Genomic DNA, 16,717 nt, shown 5'->3' with positions numbered 1-16,717 from the left:
GACTCGCAATTTTTTATTTGGGGAAAATTTGTATTTGCAAGGATCTTGTCTTGCTGGTAATTGCATATTCTAATAATACATGCCATAGCTTGGGTAATAGTTGTTTTGCTAAAACTATTGATGATGTGGAAAGGATTGAAAAAAATCCAGAATAGCTGGGTTATTTCATCCCTTTAGCAAGCTAATGTGAGCAACAGCCTACTCAGAACTGTTGTCATACCCTCTGCCCTTATTGCATACAAGTGGTAATTTCTCTGCTTTCTCTCTTCACAAATTGCAGATGGAGCCAGTTCAGAGAGCTTGTTGACAGGAAGAAGGATGCTCTGATCTCTGCCCTGAGTATCCAGAATTACCATCTTGAATGCAATGAAACTAAATCTTGGATCAGGGAAAAAACCAAAGTGATTGAATCCACACAAGATCTGGGTAACGATCTAGCTGGAGTGATGGCTCTGCAGAGGAAGTTGACAGGCATGGAACGTGACCTGGTAGCCATTGAGGCTAAGCTAAGTGACCTGCAAAAAGAGGCGGAAAAGTTGGAATCAGAGCATCCTGACCAGGCTCAGGCTATCCTTTCACGACTTGCAGAAATCAACGATGTTTGGGAAGAAATGAAGACCACCCTGAAGAACCGGGAAGAGTCTCTCGGAGAGGCAAGCAAACTGCAGCAGTTCTTGAGAGATCTGGATGACTTCCAGTCTTGGTTATCCAGAACGCAGACTGCAATTGCCTCCGAAGATATGCCAAACACATTGACAGAGGCTGAGAAGCTGCTCACTCAGCATGAGAATATTAAGAATGAAATCAACAATTACGAGGAAGATTATCAGAAAATGAGGGACATGGGCGAGATGGTGACACAAGGGCAAACCGATGCTCAGTACATGTTCTTACGCCAGCGCCTGCAAGCTTTGGACACTGGATGGAATGAGCTTCACAAAATGTGGGAGAACAGGCAAAATCTCCTCTCCCAGTCTCATGCATACCAGCTATTTCTCAGAGACACCAAGCAAGCAGAAGCATTTCTTAATAATCAGGTAAGTGGTCTAAGTATACTTTAGTTCCACAGGTTTATATCATATACTGCAAGCAACGAACAAACAAGATTGTTTTGCAAGACAGCTGAAAACAGATAATTTTTTTTTCAAACTGTGATTTGCTTTTTGTATTGCGCTGTTATCTGTTTTTAGGAGACACTTCATTTTATATGTGGTAAATCTCTTGTTAGAGCGGACAACATTGCCTGAGTGTAATACTTTTTTCTCTCTGATTTATATTTTTACCACAGGAATATGTTTTGGCACACACGGAAATGCCCACTACCTTGGAAGGAGCAGAAGCTGCTATTAAAAAACAGGAAGATTTCATGACCACAATGGACGCCAATGAGGAAAAGATCAATGCAGTTGTAGAGACTGGCAGGAGGCTAGTTAGTGATGGGAATATTAACTCTGATAAAATCCAAGAGAAAGTGGACTCTATTGATGACAGGTAAGGTCAGACTGATAGTAGAATCTGACTGTTCATGTTTTACTTCTGTTCTCTGTGGGATGAGCTTTTACCAGAATCCCAGGGGAAGGTAACATGTTAGAAAATGCCTGTTTTCCTTGTCCTGTGAAAAAGTTAGGAACTGTAATGTTTGAAAAATGTACTAGACCAATTTTAATTAAATATTACCGCTCCCATTTACTAGAGAGTAAGTAATGAGCTCACCACTCAGAATTTGGCTGCATGACTCTTGCTAATAATTAATTAATTTAATAATTAATTTAATTCTTGGAATATTAGTAGCCTTTTATTATTAATGGTGGGAGTGTAGCAATAGCTGTGCCTGGTTTCACAAGTCTTAAAATTTCTTCTGCTATCATCTAGCTGATTTAATCATAGTAATGCATTCCTGTCCTTCCTCTGAGGAAGGAATGTGGCTCTTCAAGAGTCTAATAAGCATTATATCTATGCCGCCCTCTTGGCTTTGATCAGGTTTTCCAAGTTGTCTGGCCCTTCTTCTGAAATCAGATTAGAAAACATTGGTACAAATGTGTCTTTCATCCTAGAACAAGGCTTTCCCTTTGTCTCTGTAGCTGTGGCATGGCTGCTATAGACTTTTTGGAGTTTCTGTTTCTTTGAAAATCAAATGTTCAGTTTTGATGGCTATGAGGCATAGCTTTTTCTTGTCTGGGTTTGAATAATAATGGAGTCTTTCAAGGCGCTTCCCAATCATGAATATCAGAACACAGTAGTAAGCTCATACACAACATTTAGGTCAGATGTTACTTAAGACCTTTCTATTAGATTTGCAGCCTGTGTGGGTATCATCTCAGAGCAGGTGGTAAGCTCAGAGTTAGCCAGATGCCTTTATCTCCAAGGAGAAACTGAATGGAAGTAGTGCAGGGAATTTTGTGCTTTTCTTGTTTTGGCAAATACTGCATACTGTGCATTCACTTGCTTTAGCTGTGGCTTGTGGCTTAAAGAAAGGAGGATATTCCTAAAGCGTACTGAGGACCTCTTAGCCCTTTGACAGCCTGAACCCAAGGATACCTCACATTTGTTATCTGTTTGACCAGCTTGACTCTCTTTAGATCCTAAAGAACCTACAAGTGCCAGGAATAATGAAAATAATACGAAAACAGTCTAGGATCTGAGTGTGTTGACTTCATTGGGATCCCTGCCACAATAACCTAGAACCTGAGGTCCCTTGAATGAAGGTCACTATTTCCTTTCCTGGAAGACTTTATCCATAATAAAAAGAAGCACTGACATTTGCCTTTTGAACAACACCAGAACATGGTCAGTGCATCCAGTGAGCACATTCATTCTCAGCTTCCCTTGGCTTAAAGCAACAAATATATTGGGGGAGATACAGAGGGTGAACTAGTGGTGTAGCACATTCGTGTGCATTGCAGACTTTTCAGTTGCCCAAATGTTAATACCCTTCAGCTGTGGACTACCTGTCATGAAAAGGTATCTCTCAGTCAAAGAGCTTCCAGTGAGAGGATGGAAGAACTAGTGTTTGGAGGTGCTGCCTCCTCTACTGCAACAAGTTCTGCCTTCATATGACCTGCCCATGGGAGCATTTTCTGACATGAAGGATGTCAGATTTATTTGAAGGTCAGAAATTTGGCATGGTTTCTTTATGACGCTGCGGACAGGGCCAGCTCTAAATGCAAAGAACCATTTAGCTCTTCCTCTACTCACCCAAGGTGAAAGTAAGAGAATTTCCTTCTTTACTCTCTCTGGCTTTCAACGTCCTCTGCTTAAGTTCTCCCATTTGATCCTGGCCTTCTGGTCAGTTATCTTCTTTCTGTATCCTGTAGAATATTAAAAGATAGGATCCAAGGCCATAGGAACAAATGTCCAGCTTGTTCTTGCAGCCTCTTTTTGTCACAGTGGGCAGTTGGAGTGAGAGATAGCTTAGGCCTTCTATTTTGCATGCTCTGCAGAGGGGCTCCTGCTGCCCACAGTTGTGGAGCTCAGATGATTGTTTCCCCTGGTGCAGCTCCTCCTGCCCCATGGCACCCGAGCCAGCCGCCTGGGCTGTCCTGGGTGCAGGACATGTGCTGGAGTCCCTGCTCTTAATGCCAGGCCAGTCCGAGAGGCTTTATTTTTTAATCCCATGTTTTTCAGTGCATTTCCTTGATTCCAAAGCTATTTATGTGGAGCACTGCAAAAATCATCCGGTATGCTGCTATTCAGGAAATCTGTGTGATTGCTTTCTGAGTCTGCAAGTCTGATAAAATGCAGGAACAAAGCCATAGGGCTGGGAGTAGTGGGAGTAGCTGCAAAGGGAGCCTCTTTCATGTTACAAAAAGTTGTTCCACCAACCAAGGGCTCCACCTGATGTATAACAAAGGACCTAAACAAACAAGTTCAGATGTGCTCCATACTTCCCATATGCAGCTCTTTGTACTTTTTAGTTTTGTTAATGGTGTTTTTTCACAGTAGAGCTTACAGGCTAAGGGAGAGGAGGATCCGTTGTACATTGGTACTCAACAGAGCAGCATGCAGCCCCTACCCTGAAGTGGTTACTAGATAGGCAAGGCAGGCCTCAGGCTAAGGAAGGAGAGAGGAGCACAGAAGCAGAGGGGAACTGTCTAATAGGAGAGACCACTTTAGCACAACCTTTTAGTGCAGCTCTCGGGGAAGTCTAAATAGGAGTATGAGTTAAGGACATGGGCAAAGGATTCAAATAAAGCTATCATGAGGAAAGAAGGAGTATTGGAGCAAGCCATCAGCACCCCCATGGCAGTTAAGTTGTGGTGGGATCTCTGAGACCCTATGGACCCTTGCTTTGTCTACAGCAGCTGCTGCTCCTAGAGGTTTCCCAGGAGATTTACTATAGATGATCCCACCTGTGGTTTGCCCAATGGCCAAGGGGTCCTACTGGGGTCTCAGAGAGCGAGTCCCTAAGTCCAGGGAGATAGTGAGAGCAAGGGACCTGGCTGGTGTCCACAGTGCAGCTGTCCCTGCCTTGGTGACTTGTTCCGCTAATTCTGCTGGCTGCAGCGGTATCATTTTCCCCTCCATTTTCTTTTGGAAGGGCACAAGGGGATCCCTTGAGTCTGAGTGCCCAGATCACGGCCTCTCAGCTTCTGAAAATGACTTCTAGTTTTAAAACAGTGGTGGAGATGACTCGGATTATGATCTGGGTCTGTTTTTCATCAACTTTAGTATTTGTACAACTTTCTACTCAACAAAGAACAGAGGTAATTTTTGTTCTTGCCAAGTCAGAAAGGAGAATGCCTGTTGTTTGCCCTGACAGCTAAGGTGGTTAAAACTGCATTGCACATATCTCAGTATTCTTAGCAGGCAGTTGCATGCATGCTATGTTGAAGATTTATTATTCCTGCAGATGCTTTGAAACCCACAGTTTTACAGTTAAACCACAAGTAATTTTGTCAGTTTGCAGCATTGTTAGCATTCTCAGGGGCCTCCGGAGAGACAGCCTGGGAACATTGTGGCAAACCCTGGTGCTCTGCTCTTGGTTTAGTCTGAGTAAGACACATGCTAGTGCTGAGCAGATCCCATCTGCCTATTTTAGATTCTTACAAAGTCGCCACGGAAGGAAGATGCCCCCACTTGTAAGTGATTAGGGCATCCTCCCAATCCCTGGTTTACCACATAGTCTGGCTTACCCTGGGCACTTGAGTCAGAGGTTGACTCTTCAGTATGTGCACAGGGAAGCCCCTTTTTAATGCGACCCTAGGCGCTGCTACACTCCTTTAGTCTTCTCCTGTCTGGGACTGGCGGAGGCTACCCCCAGGTGTCAAGCTTTGTGCTGTTCTGCACCTTCTCGTGACTCCTCAGAGTTCACAGTGTACCTGGCCTGTCTGTCACCCATCGTGCCGACCTGCCTCAGCTGGGCTGCCTGTACACCCAGCTGGTGGAGCAGGGTGGCCAAACAACCTCTTCTAGCATCTGAACAAAAATGTATATTATGAAGGGTTCTGTTCTTCAGTTTGTCTACCTGTTTATCTTATCTAAAGCCCTTATGACATACTGGTAGTACAGGGTATGGAAAACTTTGTAATAGTAACGATAGTTATACACTGGAATAATAAAAATCTAAAATCTTTATCGCTGGGGCTTTTAAAGAATAGGTTAGGGAAACATTAACAAGGAATTAAAAATGTCTAGGTATAGCCAGTCCTGGACAGGAATCCCCTTCTTGAAGTCCCTTTGTTGCAGTCAAAAATAATGTCAATTCTGTGATGAAAGTACAAGAATTCCTGCCTGTTGCAGCTGTGTCTGTCCTCAGATTGCAGCTACCATATTTTTCAAGACAAGTTCGCAGTTTAAACCCTGTTACAGTTTGTCATTGTTCTTTGCCTCTCTGGCCTTTGAGCCCTCTGATCAAAAATAACATAGACCATGGTGCAGAAGGCAGCCAGCATGCTCAGCCTGCTCTTGGAGACACGCTCAACAGAAGAGATGTTCCTGTGCAATGACAGTCTCCATTGGAGGCTTTTTTAACCAACCATCCTTTATGTCCTGTCCCTGGCACAGTCACTGTTCGTAGAATTTTTTTTTTCTCTGAGGTAGACTCTTATGGTTTCTCCTGTGAGCAGAGATGGGTCTTTCTGGTCTGATTTTCTCTCCAGAAGAAAATTCAGAGTACCTGTCTTTCAATCTCACTCCAGCTCATCAGGGATACCAAAGGACCATTTAGGGTTAAATAACTCTGAGCAGCAAAGATCGTGTTTGTTATGCTGTCATATACATACATACACACACACACACACACACACACATATATACATGCACAATTATATATATATATATGTATGTATGTATATGTTTGTATATCATCTGTTTGATATTCCCACACTTTTTCCCTTCAAAATTCTTAAAGTCAATTATTTCCAACACTCTTTGGGAGATATTTTTGCTGTGTCATTTTTTTTTAACGCTGTATTTCTCAACATAAGAACTGCTCTGCTCAAGAACGCTGTTTGATTCAGTGCCATGAAAATTTTCCTTTTGATTTCACAACTTACTTATGTCCTCTCCAAAACACCTAAGAATTTAAAACGTAATCTAGCCTCAAATCTGTTAAATCACCATGATAAAATCATCCAAAGAATCCGTGCTTCATTTTAGCAACCTGAGTAATGCACTGTATGTGCCCAAACATACAAAGACTAGCCAGGAAAGAGTGGTATCAAAGCCAGTGATGTGAGCAACATTACAGAGATTTTTTTTTCCTAAGGCACAATTTATGTGTGTCCTTTCTTTTTCATTCTCTCAGATAAAAGCTATCAAAACTTTAAGATTACCTGGGCTTGTATTCCAAACTCCTGCTCGATGGTTACATATGTCTTCCTAACCGTCTGTTCTGTAACTCAGTTTTCTTGACCTACAGCTATATATATAGATGTCACTTACCTGGTTATTCAGAGGAAGCTGCTGAGACAAAGGGAAGCAGTTTGTGGTCCTGTAAAGGGTTTTCTTCCTATTTCTCTGCCTACAGTACTTTTACTTTTATGTAAAACTTGCCCCTCCATATTATTTATATTTCTGAACTCAGTAATTTCATCCCAGAGAGCTTGCTGTTGACTTCTTTTAGACCAAGAAAAATGTATATCTTAATCCAGGTCTTGTCAACATGTAAATTATGAGCATCTGGAGGTTTCTGCTAGCATGGATTTATTTAGTTATTACTAGTATATGCTGAGATCATCTTATAAATTACCACCCTATAAAATAATTTCCAACCCTTTATCCATATTTATCTTAGTTTATTACTAAGTACAGCAATATTTTACCTTAAGATCGTGTGCTATGAAATATGAACAAATCGTACACAACGAGCAATAAATAAAAATGATCTTAATTCTATCTCCTCCACTTAAATTGCCTCATAAATAATGAAAGTACCAAGGGAGTGGGTAACTATTCCAGATGAAGCATCAGTCAAAAGCTTTTTCAGAAATGCATTGGGAATCAGCCTTTAGGGTATTGTGTCCATTTGAAGAACCCACAATAACGTATGGGGTTGCCAGCACAACTCATCTTTCAAGAGACAAACAATTACGCATTTAGAGTTTCTTGATTAACTCTTTCTTCCTCTGTAATGAGCCTACTCTTAAACTGTCCCAAGAAATACATTCCAAGGTGTAGAAAGCTTCTATTTGAAAAATTATGCATGTGTTTCCTGTGAGTTGTTTGTTAAATACAGCATTTGGAAGGCTGCATAAACCACTGCAGGTTAGTTCACTTGAAAGAGGTGTGGAGTCGTAGTTAAAGCATATTAAAGAGTATTACAACAATTACACGCTTTTTAAGGGCTATGTAACATGTGATCTAATTGTTGCAAATTTGGAGATGATTTTCTTTCTGGCAAAACAGTATGAACCACCCTGTGGCCTTGAATGAAGTGGGCCAAGTTCTGTTCATCATTCCCGTGAAACCCCACTGACTTCAAAATTTGTGCTGTGTATTTAACTAGTCACAAAAACAAATGCATGCTGAACTTAAATAAGCACATCAAATAACACAGGCAATCTGAGCTTCAAAAATGTCCTTCATTTGAAAGGCAGCAAAATATGTGCCACTTACTTGTTCATTCTGTGTATTCCAGAGAGGCTACAGAAATGATCAAATCATGGTTTCTCATGAAATGCGTATTTCAAGGATTTTTTGTGTTTGTTATTTTTTGGATAGACATAGGAAGAACCGAGAAGCTGCCAGTGAACTTCTGATGAGACTGAAGGATAACAGAGATCTTCAAAAGTTTCTTCAGGATTGTCAAGAGGTAAATTATGTCCTTTCACTTTTATCTTTAAAAACTCCATCCTGCGGAAGAGCACCTTCCCCCGTACATGATGAGGACTACAACGCCCAGTATTCTTTGGTCAAGTCATCCAGTAATACCTACTGTGAAGTAAACAATTAAAAAAAAAACTTACAAAAGTTGATCTTTTCTGTTATTTTCTACCATGATCTTAATTTTTTTCTTTTCATCATGTAAGCTAAAGACGGAGAAAATTGCCATAAGCAGCAAAGATTTTCAGCTGTGGTATAAATTAATCATGTAGAATCTGATGGGATTAGCACCGAACTCCTACATTAAGAATTTTATCTGAGGCTCTGTATGTGTATGTGGTTGGGGACAGGAGATTTTTTCAAGTGATTTCTGAAAACCACCGGTTAGAAGAACAGAAGGCTAGGAATATGAGAGAAGCAGGATTAATGTGTTGTTTATCTGATAGTTTGCATATGTTTAAAACTGTTAAGTATTATGGCATTTAATAAAGAGCCTTGTCTGTGATGTGTATTAAAAACTAGCTGTCCATATTTGAAACCTTCAGAAAGATGACTATGTGAAAGCTATATTTTTAATTTCAAGAGCCAATGCATAAACTGAACATCTCAGCCAGCTACAGGAAACTGGACGTTGTTGTAGTGTGTTGAAATGGAGTTGTCCCACAGCTGAGAGTTCATACAAAGAAAAAACAAAGTGACACTCATAAACTGGGCAAATGATGTTTACTGCTTGGTTGCCTAGAAGCAGTCTAACTTCCTGCAGAGGAATTGCATTGCATAAGCTAACTTGGCTCAAATATTACTACCCCAATAGTAAAAACATGACAGATTAGCAAAAATTCTGCTGTTACTAGCAGCAGCTTCTTCCTTCCTCTCTACCATTTCTAGCACAAATATCCCTCTGGCTTATGGACTTCTAGCTTCTGCATGAATGAGGTTTGTTTTTGTTAGAATCTGTTTTTTCCTCTGTATTTTTGATTGAGAAAGGAAAATGTAGAAGATCTAGTGTCTAGCCTTCCTGAATGCATTTTCTGTTGTTTTTCTCCGTTCACTAAAGCACGGGGGCTTCGACTATACAGCCTCGAAGACAGAAATTAAGATACCAGAATGTTATGAGTTCCCCTCGTTTGTTTAGAGAGGACGTTAGTCTTGATGTTGACTGGACGACATCGCTTTCCTAGCAGATGGACGTAATGAAACGTAGAATCGGGCATTGGTGCAACGCGCGGTGCCTGGTGATACCCCGGCTGGGCGAGGGGCCGTGTCCCCTCCAGCGCAGGCACGAGCTCTCGGCTCCTCAGGCTCTCGGCTCTTCGGAGCTCAGTGTTGCCTCCTCCCAGCGCTTCACGGACTGCCCTGTCCTGGGAAGATGGAAGGAGCTGAGGTCCTGCCCGTGTCCCCTTCCTCTCTCTGGCTTCTGAGTCGGGTAGCGAGCAGGGTCAGCGGCACTCGAGGAGGCAATAGGACCGTGCTCGCAGCAACAGTGCAGCAAGAAGGGCTGCGGGCGGCGGAAAACGCAGCAGATTTTCTTGCTGTTCATAGTATGGTCTGCTGTCACGTGTGAGCACTGGAGTGTTGCTCTGTGTTTGACTCTCACATTCATAAATATGAATGTATTAGATAAACTGGCTGAGAGAGTGAAATAAAGTGGAACAGCAACAAAATCCTGCAAAGAAGAGATGTGATAAATGTTGCCCTTTCGTTTTCTTTGGCCGCCTGCTCTTCCATGATGGGCCTTAGAAAAGATTAAAGCTGATGTTCCCTGCAAGCGCTTAGAGGTCTCAGTGCTGTCTGGGCTAATTTCTCTAGGGACGCCAGACTGGAGGAGTTTGGCTAGACTCCACATGTCAGAAATTTTCTGCCTGTTCGGTGAGTGTGGCGGCAGGTTTGGTCATGCACCGTAGCCGTCTATGAACCTTTCGCAGCGAGATAGACCGTGTCAGTTTGGGTGTTTACAGTGTCGGTGAAGAGCAACAGTGGTACTTTTTCACCTTTCCTTATTGCTCTGCCACATTTACAAGGGTTTCTTCATTTTTACTTTTTTCCTTTGGTTTGTGACTGAATTTTTCTTTGCAGAGTGTTGTAGTCTCCTGGGAGTTGATGGTAGAAAGAAAATTATTTAGTATAGGTGCAGAAGATGGGAAGGAACTTAATGTCTAGTTGTACAGGCATTAACAACTGACTTGTGGTTTTCTAGAGAAATAAATATCCCAAGTGTCATTCTGAGGCACTGTTTTTTTTTTTTTTTGTGAATTATTGTTTTTTGTTATTGCTGTTTTTTAAATCTACTCCTTCACTGAATTACTCTTTTGCTGGTTTCCAGTGATTCTATTCATTTCTATTCTATTCACTTCAAAATCCTGATTTTAATAGTTGCCCTGAAAATGCTCCATTTGCACTTCTGTAATATCAGAAGGAGCATAACAAGATTCTGAAAGTCAGAAATGTGGGTTTTATCCTGGCTACCACTGTATATTGCTTATCACATATATCTCACTTCACCCCATCTGTTAATAGAGCTGATGCTACCTTTGTGAAGCACTTTTAAATCCTCAGAAGGATTAATGCTGTGGCTGAGTAAAAGCAAACAGTGCAAGACAAGCACTGCAATTTATAGAGAAGAGCATCTGTCTTCTGTGCAGCAAGGCAGGAGCACAACCACTAATTTAGGGTTATGCAGTAATCCTTAATGTAACCTTTGAATATTAAGGAACACCGTAGCCTGCTGCAGCTGTAAACTTTGATGCCTATAGAGGTCTTCATTAAGATGATCATTTTTCTATTTAGATGATAGAAAGATAGGCAAGGAGTTTTTTGATCGGTCTGATAACTTTTCCCTTTTTTGTGGAGCTTAACAGTGCCTTTAAGGGACATTTTTAAAAACATTCATGCATGTAGAATGAATTTGTTGTTCAAGTATTCAGAGTAAACAGTGGTGAATGGGTGAGTCTTGCTTATGTTCTGATTCCCTTTTTTATTGTGGTGCTTGCTAAGTAGGATGGCATGTATTGCAAAAGTGGCATTCTAGAAACAAAGCTTAAATCTGTTTTGACATTTCCCTCTTGGGTAAGTGACTCTAAATATGCAGAAAACAAAACTTTTTGCAAGGTCTGTAAATGTTTTTGTGAATGTATTTTTCATCCTAAGAGGAAATTTGATGTTTGCTGCTATGATCACTTTCACATTCCATTTCCCTTGGTAGACAAGCTGTTTCTTAAAGTATTGATTTTCTCCAGTGTTGATTTGGAAATCATTCTTAGCATCTGTATATTTTACAGAAGATCAGAACAAAATCAGATTTGGATTTTACATAATGGGAAAAGGAATGTCTTGAGTAACAAAAATCTCATTGGAGATTTGATGAATAAATAGATAAATTTTTTATTTATGAAACCTATACAGAGAAAAGATTATGGGGGAAAGATACAACTATAATGTAAATAAATAGTACAGAACCACCTTTATTTTTAAAATGTTCAATATAAGTAGAAATACAGAATTTCTCATGCAGTGTTTCCCTGAAAATGGGGGCTTTATTTGGTAATTCTGGAGACTGATTTTTGCATTCCATCTCATTAGCATGTACTTCTGCAGTGTCCCTGGGAAGTTAGCAAGACTCCACAGGGGGGTGGGGATGACATTTAAGTCACAGTCCTAAGTAGCACATTGAATAAAGTTGCAGAAAGGAAAAGCCATATAAAAATAGAGTGTGAGCAATAAACACATCCCCAATTCTCTTCTGGTTGAACTGAGTGAGACCTGCATATTTGATTTTGCTTATGATGGTGTTAGTTCCTTTCTCCTTAGGTTATTTATATATTGCAGATGGCTGCTGTTTAACTGCCTAAGAGATGAATCCTTGAATGAACCCTGAATCTTGATCAATTGAATGTTAATCAATTGATAATCTCTGAATCTCATGCAGCTTTCCTGTTTCGGTCACTTTCTTGTAGCAGGCCTCTCTGAATCTTTACTCCTGAGCCATTTTGATACTTTGCATTGGGCCCCTACTACAGGTGTTTGAGAAGTTGCAAACACTTGTGTATTGAGAAGTTGCAAACACTTGTGTATTTTCCTTTTCAGCTCTCACTCTGGATCAATGAAAAGATGCTCACAGCCCAGGATATGTCCTATGATGAGGCAAGGAACCTGCACAGCAAATGGCTCAAGCATCAGGCGTTTATGGCAGAACTTGCATCCAACAAAGAATGGCTGGAGAAGATTGAAAAGGTAATTCAAGAATATCTGAAAAATGCCCTCTCCTCTACTGAAGATGATTATGAGCAGACAGGAGATATTCCTCTCCAGAACTGGACCTTGAATCATCTGTTCAGCTAAGGCAAAAAGAGTTGTCATTCCTGTAGAATAAGTATCTGTTTCATTTCATCTCCTTCTAACCCATTTTTATTTCTCATTCATGTTAAATATTTTTTACAAGATATTCTCACAGAACTCTTACTGGCTATTTTGCCACCGTAGTTTTGTTTGTCTAGTCTTTCTTATCTGTTAGGAGGGTATAACTTCTTTTTCATATGCAAAAGGTAAAAGTAGCAAATGTTGTAACTTGAGCTAACAAAGTGCTAACAAAGTAAAAGTACTTGCTGAGCAAATCACTGAAAGTGAGTGAATTTAGACACCAATGCTGTCATGTTGGTTTTCATTCTTTAAGGACTAGAATCCTTAGTTCCTTAGAATCCTTAGAATTATTAGAAGTTTCCACATGCAAACTTAATGTGTGAAGGTAAAGTACAGCCAGTTTTGTGATCAATTAATGGATTCACAGCCCTGTATGGAGTTCCTTTGAAGGCTTTAATATGCTGTGATGCGCTGTACATTTTTTCGCCCCCATTTCTTGTTTGGAACTCTGGGACACAAAGAAGGTCTCATCTTTAGCTCTGACAATGGGTTTCTGTTCAGTGTAAGTTAACTTAATTGCTCATTTCCTTTCCCACTTTGGCACTCAGTATCCCATTAGAGGCTTTTCTGTGATCTGCAAAAAGTAATACCTCTTAATAGTATAATTAGAAGGCTGTTCTTAGTACTTGAAGTACTTTCTTGGTGATGCTAATACATCCGCATCCTTTACTTCTGAAAAAACAGATTGCAGCAAAGAAGTACCAAAGGTGTGTATTAAGGCCCAGCTGAAGAACACTGTATTAATGTTATCAGGGGTCACTCCAATTAAATATGCTGGGCTGTGGGTAGCATTAACATCTGAAAAGGCTTTTCCATTATCAGAGTGCCTATTAGATGCAGCAATAGAAGCATGATTAGAAATAACAAACATATTTCCAGATCTTTCTAAAAACAAAATGAGATCTTAGGTCAGAGTGCTCTGCTAGTGTTTTTCTAGTTGCGGGGTTCCTGCTCGCCAGCAAAGATTGTTTCTCTCTGGGAATGGCATTAAGCTAAATGATCTAGTGAGCTTTAAGGGGCTGAGGAGGGCAAGATGTATTTCCAGAAGGCCCACAGTAAGTGATATAGCACACTGATACAACCCTCTTCCGTCCCACAGTTCAGTTTTGGTGCCGTAAGCTTCCTCTCCCACCATTACCCTGGGTGTCTATCATTCCCCCTCAGCAAGGGGCGCTAAGCCTAAGTGCTCCACCGTAAGTGCACTAAGTGGGGCAGCTGTAGTTCCCTCTCCTCTGGCACACAGGCATGGGGCAGCCTGCTCCCTCCTGGCCTTCCCAGGGCTTTGCACAAAGGGACGCGTGTGGTGCCTGAGCGAAAAGAGGCGTTGCTTGACCTTCCAGTGCCAAGAAACCCTCTTCCTGGCAACTGAGGGACCTGGGAGCCGTTGTTCTGGAAAAACTCATTGGATAATTGATGATAGAAAATGAGTGGTTGATGCTGCCAGCAGATGAGGAATACTGAGTGCTTCCTAATCAGAATAATTTAACTAACAGGCTGTGAGTGCTGCTGAGGAGGTACCAGTGTGCTTTGCTCTTTGCTTTGCAGGAAGGAATGCAGCTCATTGCAGAGAAACCAGAGACTGAAGCCGTAGTGAAGGAAAAGCTGACAGGGCTTCATCAAATGTGGGAAGAGCTTGAATCTACTACCCAGACCAAGGCACAGCGCCTCTTTGATGCAAACAAGGCTGAGCTTTTTACACAGAGCTGTGCTGATTTGGATAAATGGTTGAATGGTTTGGAGAGTCAAATTCAGTCGGACGACTACGGGAAAGATCTCACCAGTGTCAACATCCTGTTGAAGAAGCAGCAGGTAAACAGAGCACAGGCTGCAGTGTGGGTAAATTGGCAGATCTCTGCACTTAAATGGACAGAGAGGGAATCCTTTCAGTTTAGAATAAGACTTTATTTGCATTTCTTTCTTCCTGTTGTCCATTTTTCTTCATGAAAAAGCAGCACCATTGTCAGAAACAAACCAACCATAAACTTGTGAATGCGGACTCTCCTCTGCACTGCCATTCTTCCCCATATTTTTATCTTTATTGTGTCTTCCGCTGTAGTCCTGCAGTTACTAGTCAGTCCCTCTCTGTCTATGGCTTCCTACCTGTGATTCAAACTTGTCCAATGCTGGTTGGTCCCTGGTTCCCTACTATAAAGACAGCAGGGAGCAAAGAAACTGTAGTCATGCAATTGGCTGTGCTCCAGAGTTGTTCAAGGTAACTTGTGAATGACTGATAGAAGAGATTCAACTGTGCCCTGTTGGCCAAATTCACCGTTTGCACAAGCAGGCATAACTCTGAGGGATATCAGTAGGTGGCCCTAGCTGTGAAGCAGTGAATCTGTGTTTAAGTCTTGTTCCTTGCAATATGAATGTTACAGTAATTATTAATGTGGTAAATCCTTATTGACCAGCATCTGTTCTTTCTTATGAAGTTATTGTCATTTCTTAGTCATATATACTGGTTTTACTCTGTTTTTCAAGTCCTTCTGGTATGTTTCTTCCTGTTTAGATGCTAGAGAATCAAATGGATGTTCGTAAGAAGGAGATAGAAGAGCTGCAAAGCCAGGCACAGGCTTTAAGTCAAGAGGGGAAGAGTACAGATGAAGTAGATGGCAAACGCCTTATTGTAGAAAAGAAATTTTTGGAATTACTGGAACCTTTGAATGAAAGAAAGGCAAACCTGCTGGCCTCCAAAGAGATCCACCAGTTCAACCGGGATGTAGAAGATGAGATTGTGAGTATAGAAGAAATCCTGTTCCCCAGACACTAGGAAAATGTCCCAGCTATCAAAGAAGTTGGAATAAACCTGTTCCACCATTTGGATAAATGTTGGATAAATGTTCCGTCATGTCTCTTAATAGCGTGTTAGACTAATGCTGCTTTTCTCGTGAATCTTAGCCTCTGTTTGCTGTCCTAGCTCTATCTGGTGTTGCTTGAGGTCTGATGTGCTCCTTTTCTCTTGCTTTCAGTTGTGGGTTGGAGAGAGGATGCCTATAGCAACTTCTACTGATCATGGACACAACCTCCAGACTGTGCAGCTACTAATAAAGAAAAATCAAGTAAGTAGGTGCTGTTAGAGCTCCTTATCTGCTATTTCTCCTTAGTGCTAACTAATTCAGGAAGGATGTTTGATGAGACTCTGTTTGGAAAGAGTCTATGTGCTGTAAAGGCTAGAGGTGAAATTATGCTTTGGTTGAGAAGTGCCGGGGGAGATGGTGTGGTCTCAGAGGGCTGGTGTGTTACAGGACACTCGTGAAGGAGGCAACCCTGCTTTGTCCGCGTGAACTGATGGCATGGATTTTGCTGCCCCACTGGAAGTGAGACCTCTGGCTCGCACTGCTTTTTTTTGTTTGGCGCAGTGCCTCATCAGTCTGCTTTTCTCCCATTTAGACCCTTCAGAAGGAAATCCAGGGACATCAGCCTCGTATTGATGATATTTTTGAGAGGAGTCAAAACATTATCACAGACAGTAGCCCTAATGCTGAAGCAATTCAGCAGAGACTTGCAGACTTGAAGCAACTGTGGAACCTCCTAATTGAGGAGACAGAGAAACGCCACAAGCGCCTGGAGGAGTCTCACAGAGCACAACAGTATTATTTTGATGCTGCAGAGGCTGAGGCCTGGATGAGTGAGCAGGAGCTCTACATGATGTCAGAAGAGAAAGCCAAGGTGAGCAGCTCCATAGTGACACCAGTTCACCAGTTCGGTTTTAATTGCTTAGCTAGAGGGGGAAAGGTGACATAATTTATTGTATTCACTAACGTAATAATAGCGTAAACAAATTTAATTCCCCTCTGAAATCTCAAGTGATCATCTCTTGTATCTGTTACGACATCTCTAACAGTGTGGAGAATAGGCCTTGCCGTACTGAGCCAGCGAAGCAGCCTCAGACAGGGAATAGCATCTCTGTGCCTTTCTTTTTCGTAAGGACAGATTTACCAGTACAATCCAGTTAGGTCAAAATTTCTAGCAGTTTTAAATCGCTGAGAACAGTACGATGCACCTGTCTGTGTCTCAGGCTTGATATTTCAGTCAGTTGAGG

The 16,717-nt window shown here is 41.4% G+C and overlaps 1 protein-coding gene across 3 annotated transcripts in view; it reads left to right on the top strand.

Moving 5' to 3' along the window:
* SPTBN1 (spectrin beta, non-erythrocytic 1) overlaps positions 1 to 16,717 on the top strand; it is a 140,957-nt gene that overhangs the window by 101,769 nt on the left and 22,471 nt on the right. For all 3 annotated transcript variants that reach the window (XM_062571685.1, XM_062571684.1, XM_062571686.1), the window contains 8 exons: positions 281 to 1,037; positions 1,289 to 1,491; positions 8,161 to 8,251; positions 12,346 to 12,492; positions 14,224 to 14,487; positions 15,185 to 15,409; positions 15,645 to 15,734; positions 16,066 to 16,344. In XM_062571685.1, coding sequence (XP_062427669.1) covers positions 281 to 1,037; positions 1,289 to 1,491; positions 8,161 to 8,251; positions 12,346 to 12,492; positions 14,224 to 14,487; positions 15,185 to 15,409; positions 15,645 to 15,734; positions 16,066 to 16,344 — 2,056 coding nt within the window. The remainder of the gene's footprint in view (positions 1 to 280; positions 1,038 to 1,288; positions 1,492 to 8,160; positions 8,252 to 12,345; positions 12,493 to 14,223; positions 14,488 to 15,184; positions 15,410 to 15,644; positions 15,735 to 16,065; positions 16,345 to 16,717) is intronic.

This window comes from Rhea pennata, chromosome 3, assembly GCF_028389875.1.
Source record: "Rhea pennata isolate bPtePen1 chromosome 3, bPtePen1.pri, whole genome shotgun sequence".
NCBI classification, from domain to species: Eukaryota; Metazoa; Chordata; class Aves; order Rheiformes; family Rheidae; genus Rhea; species Rhea pennata.
Note: the sequence above shows the minus strand (reverse complement) of the source record. Positions and strands in the feature narration are given on the sequence as shown.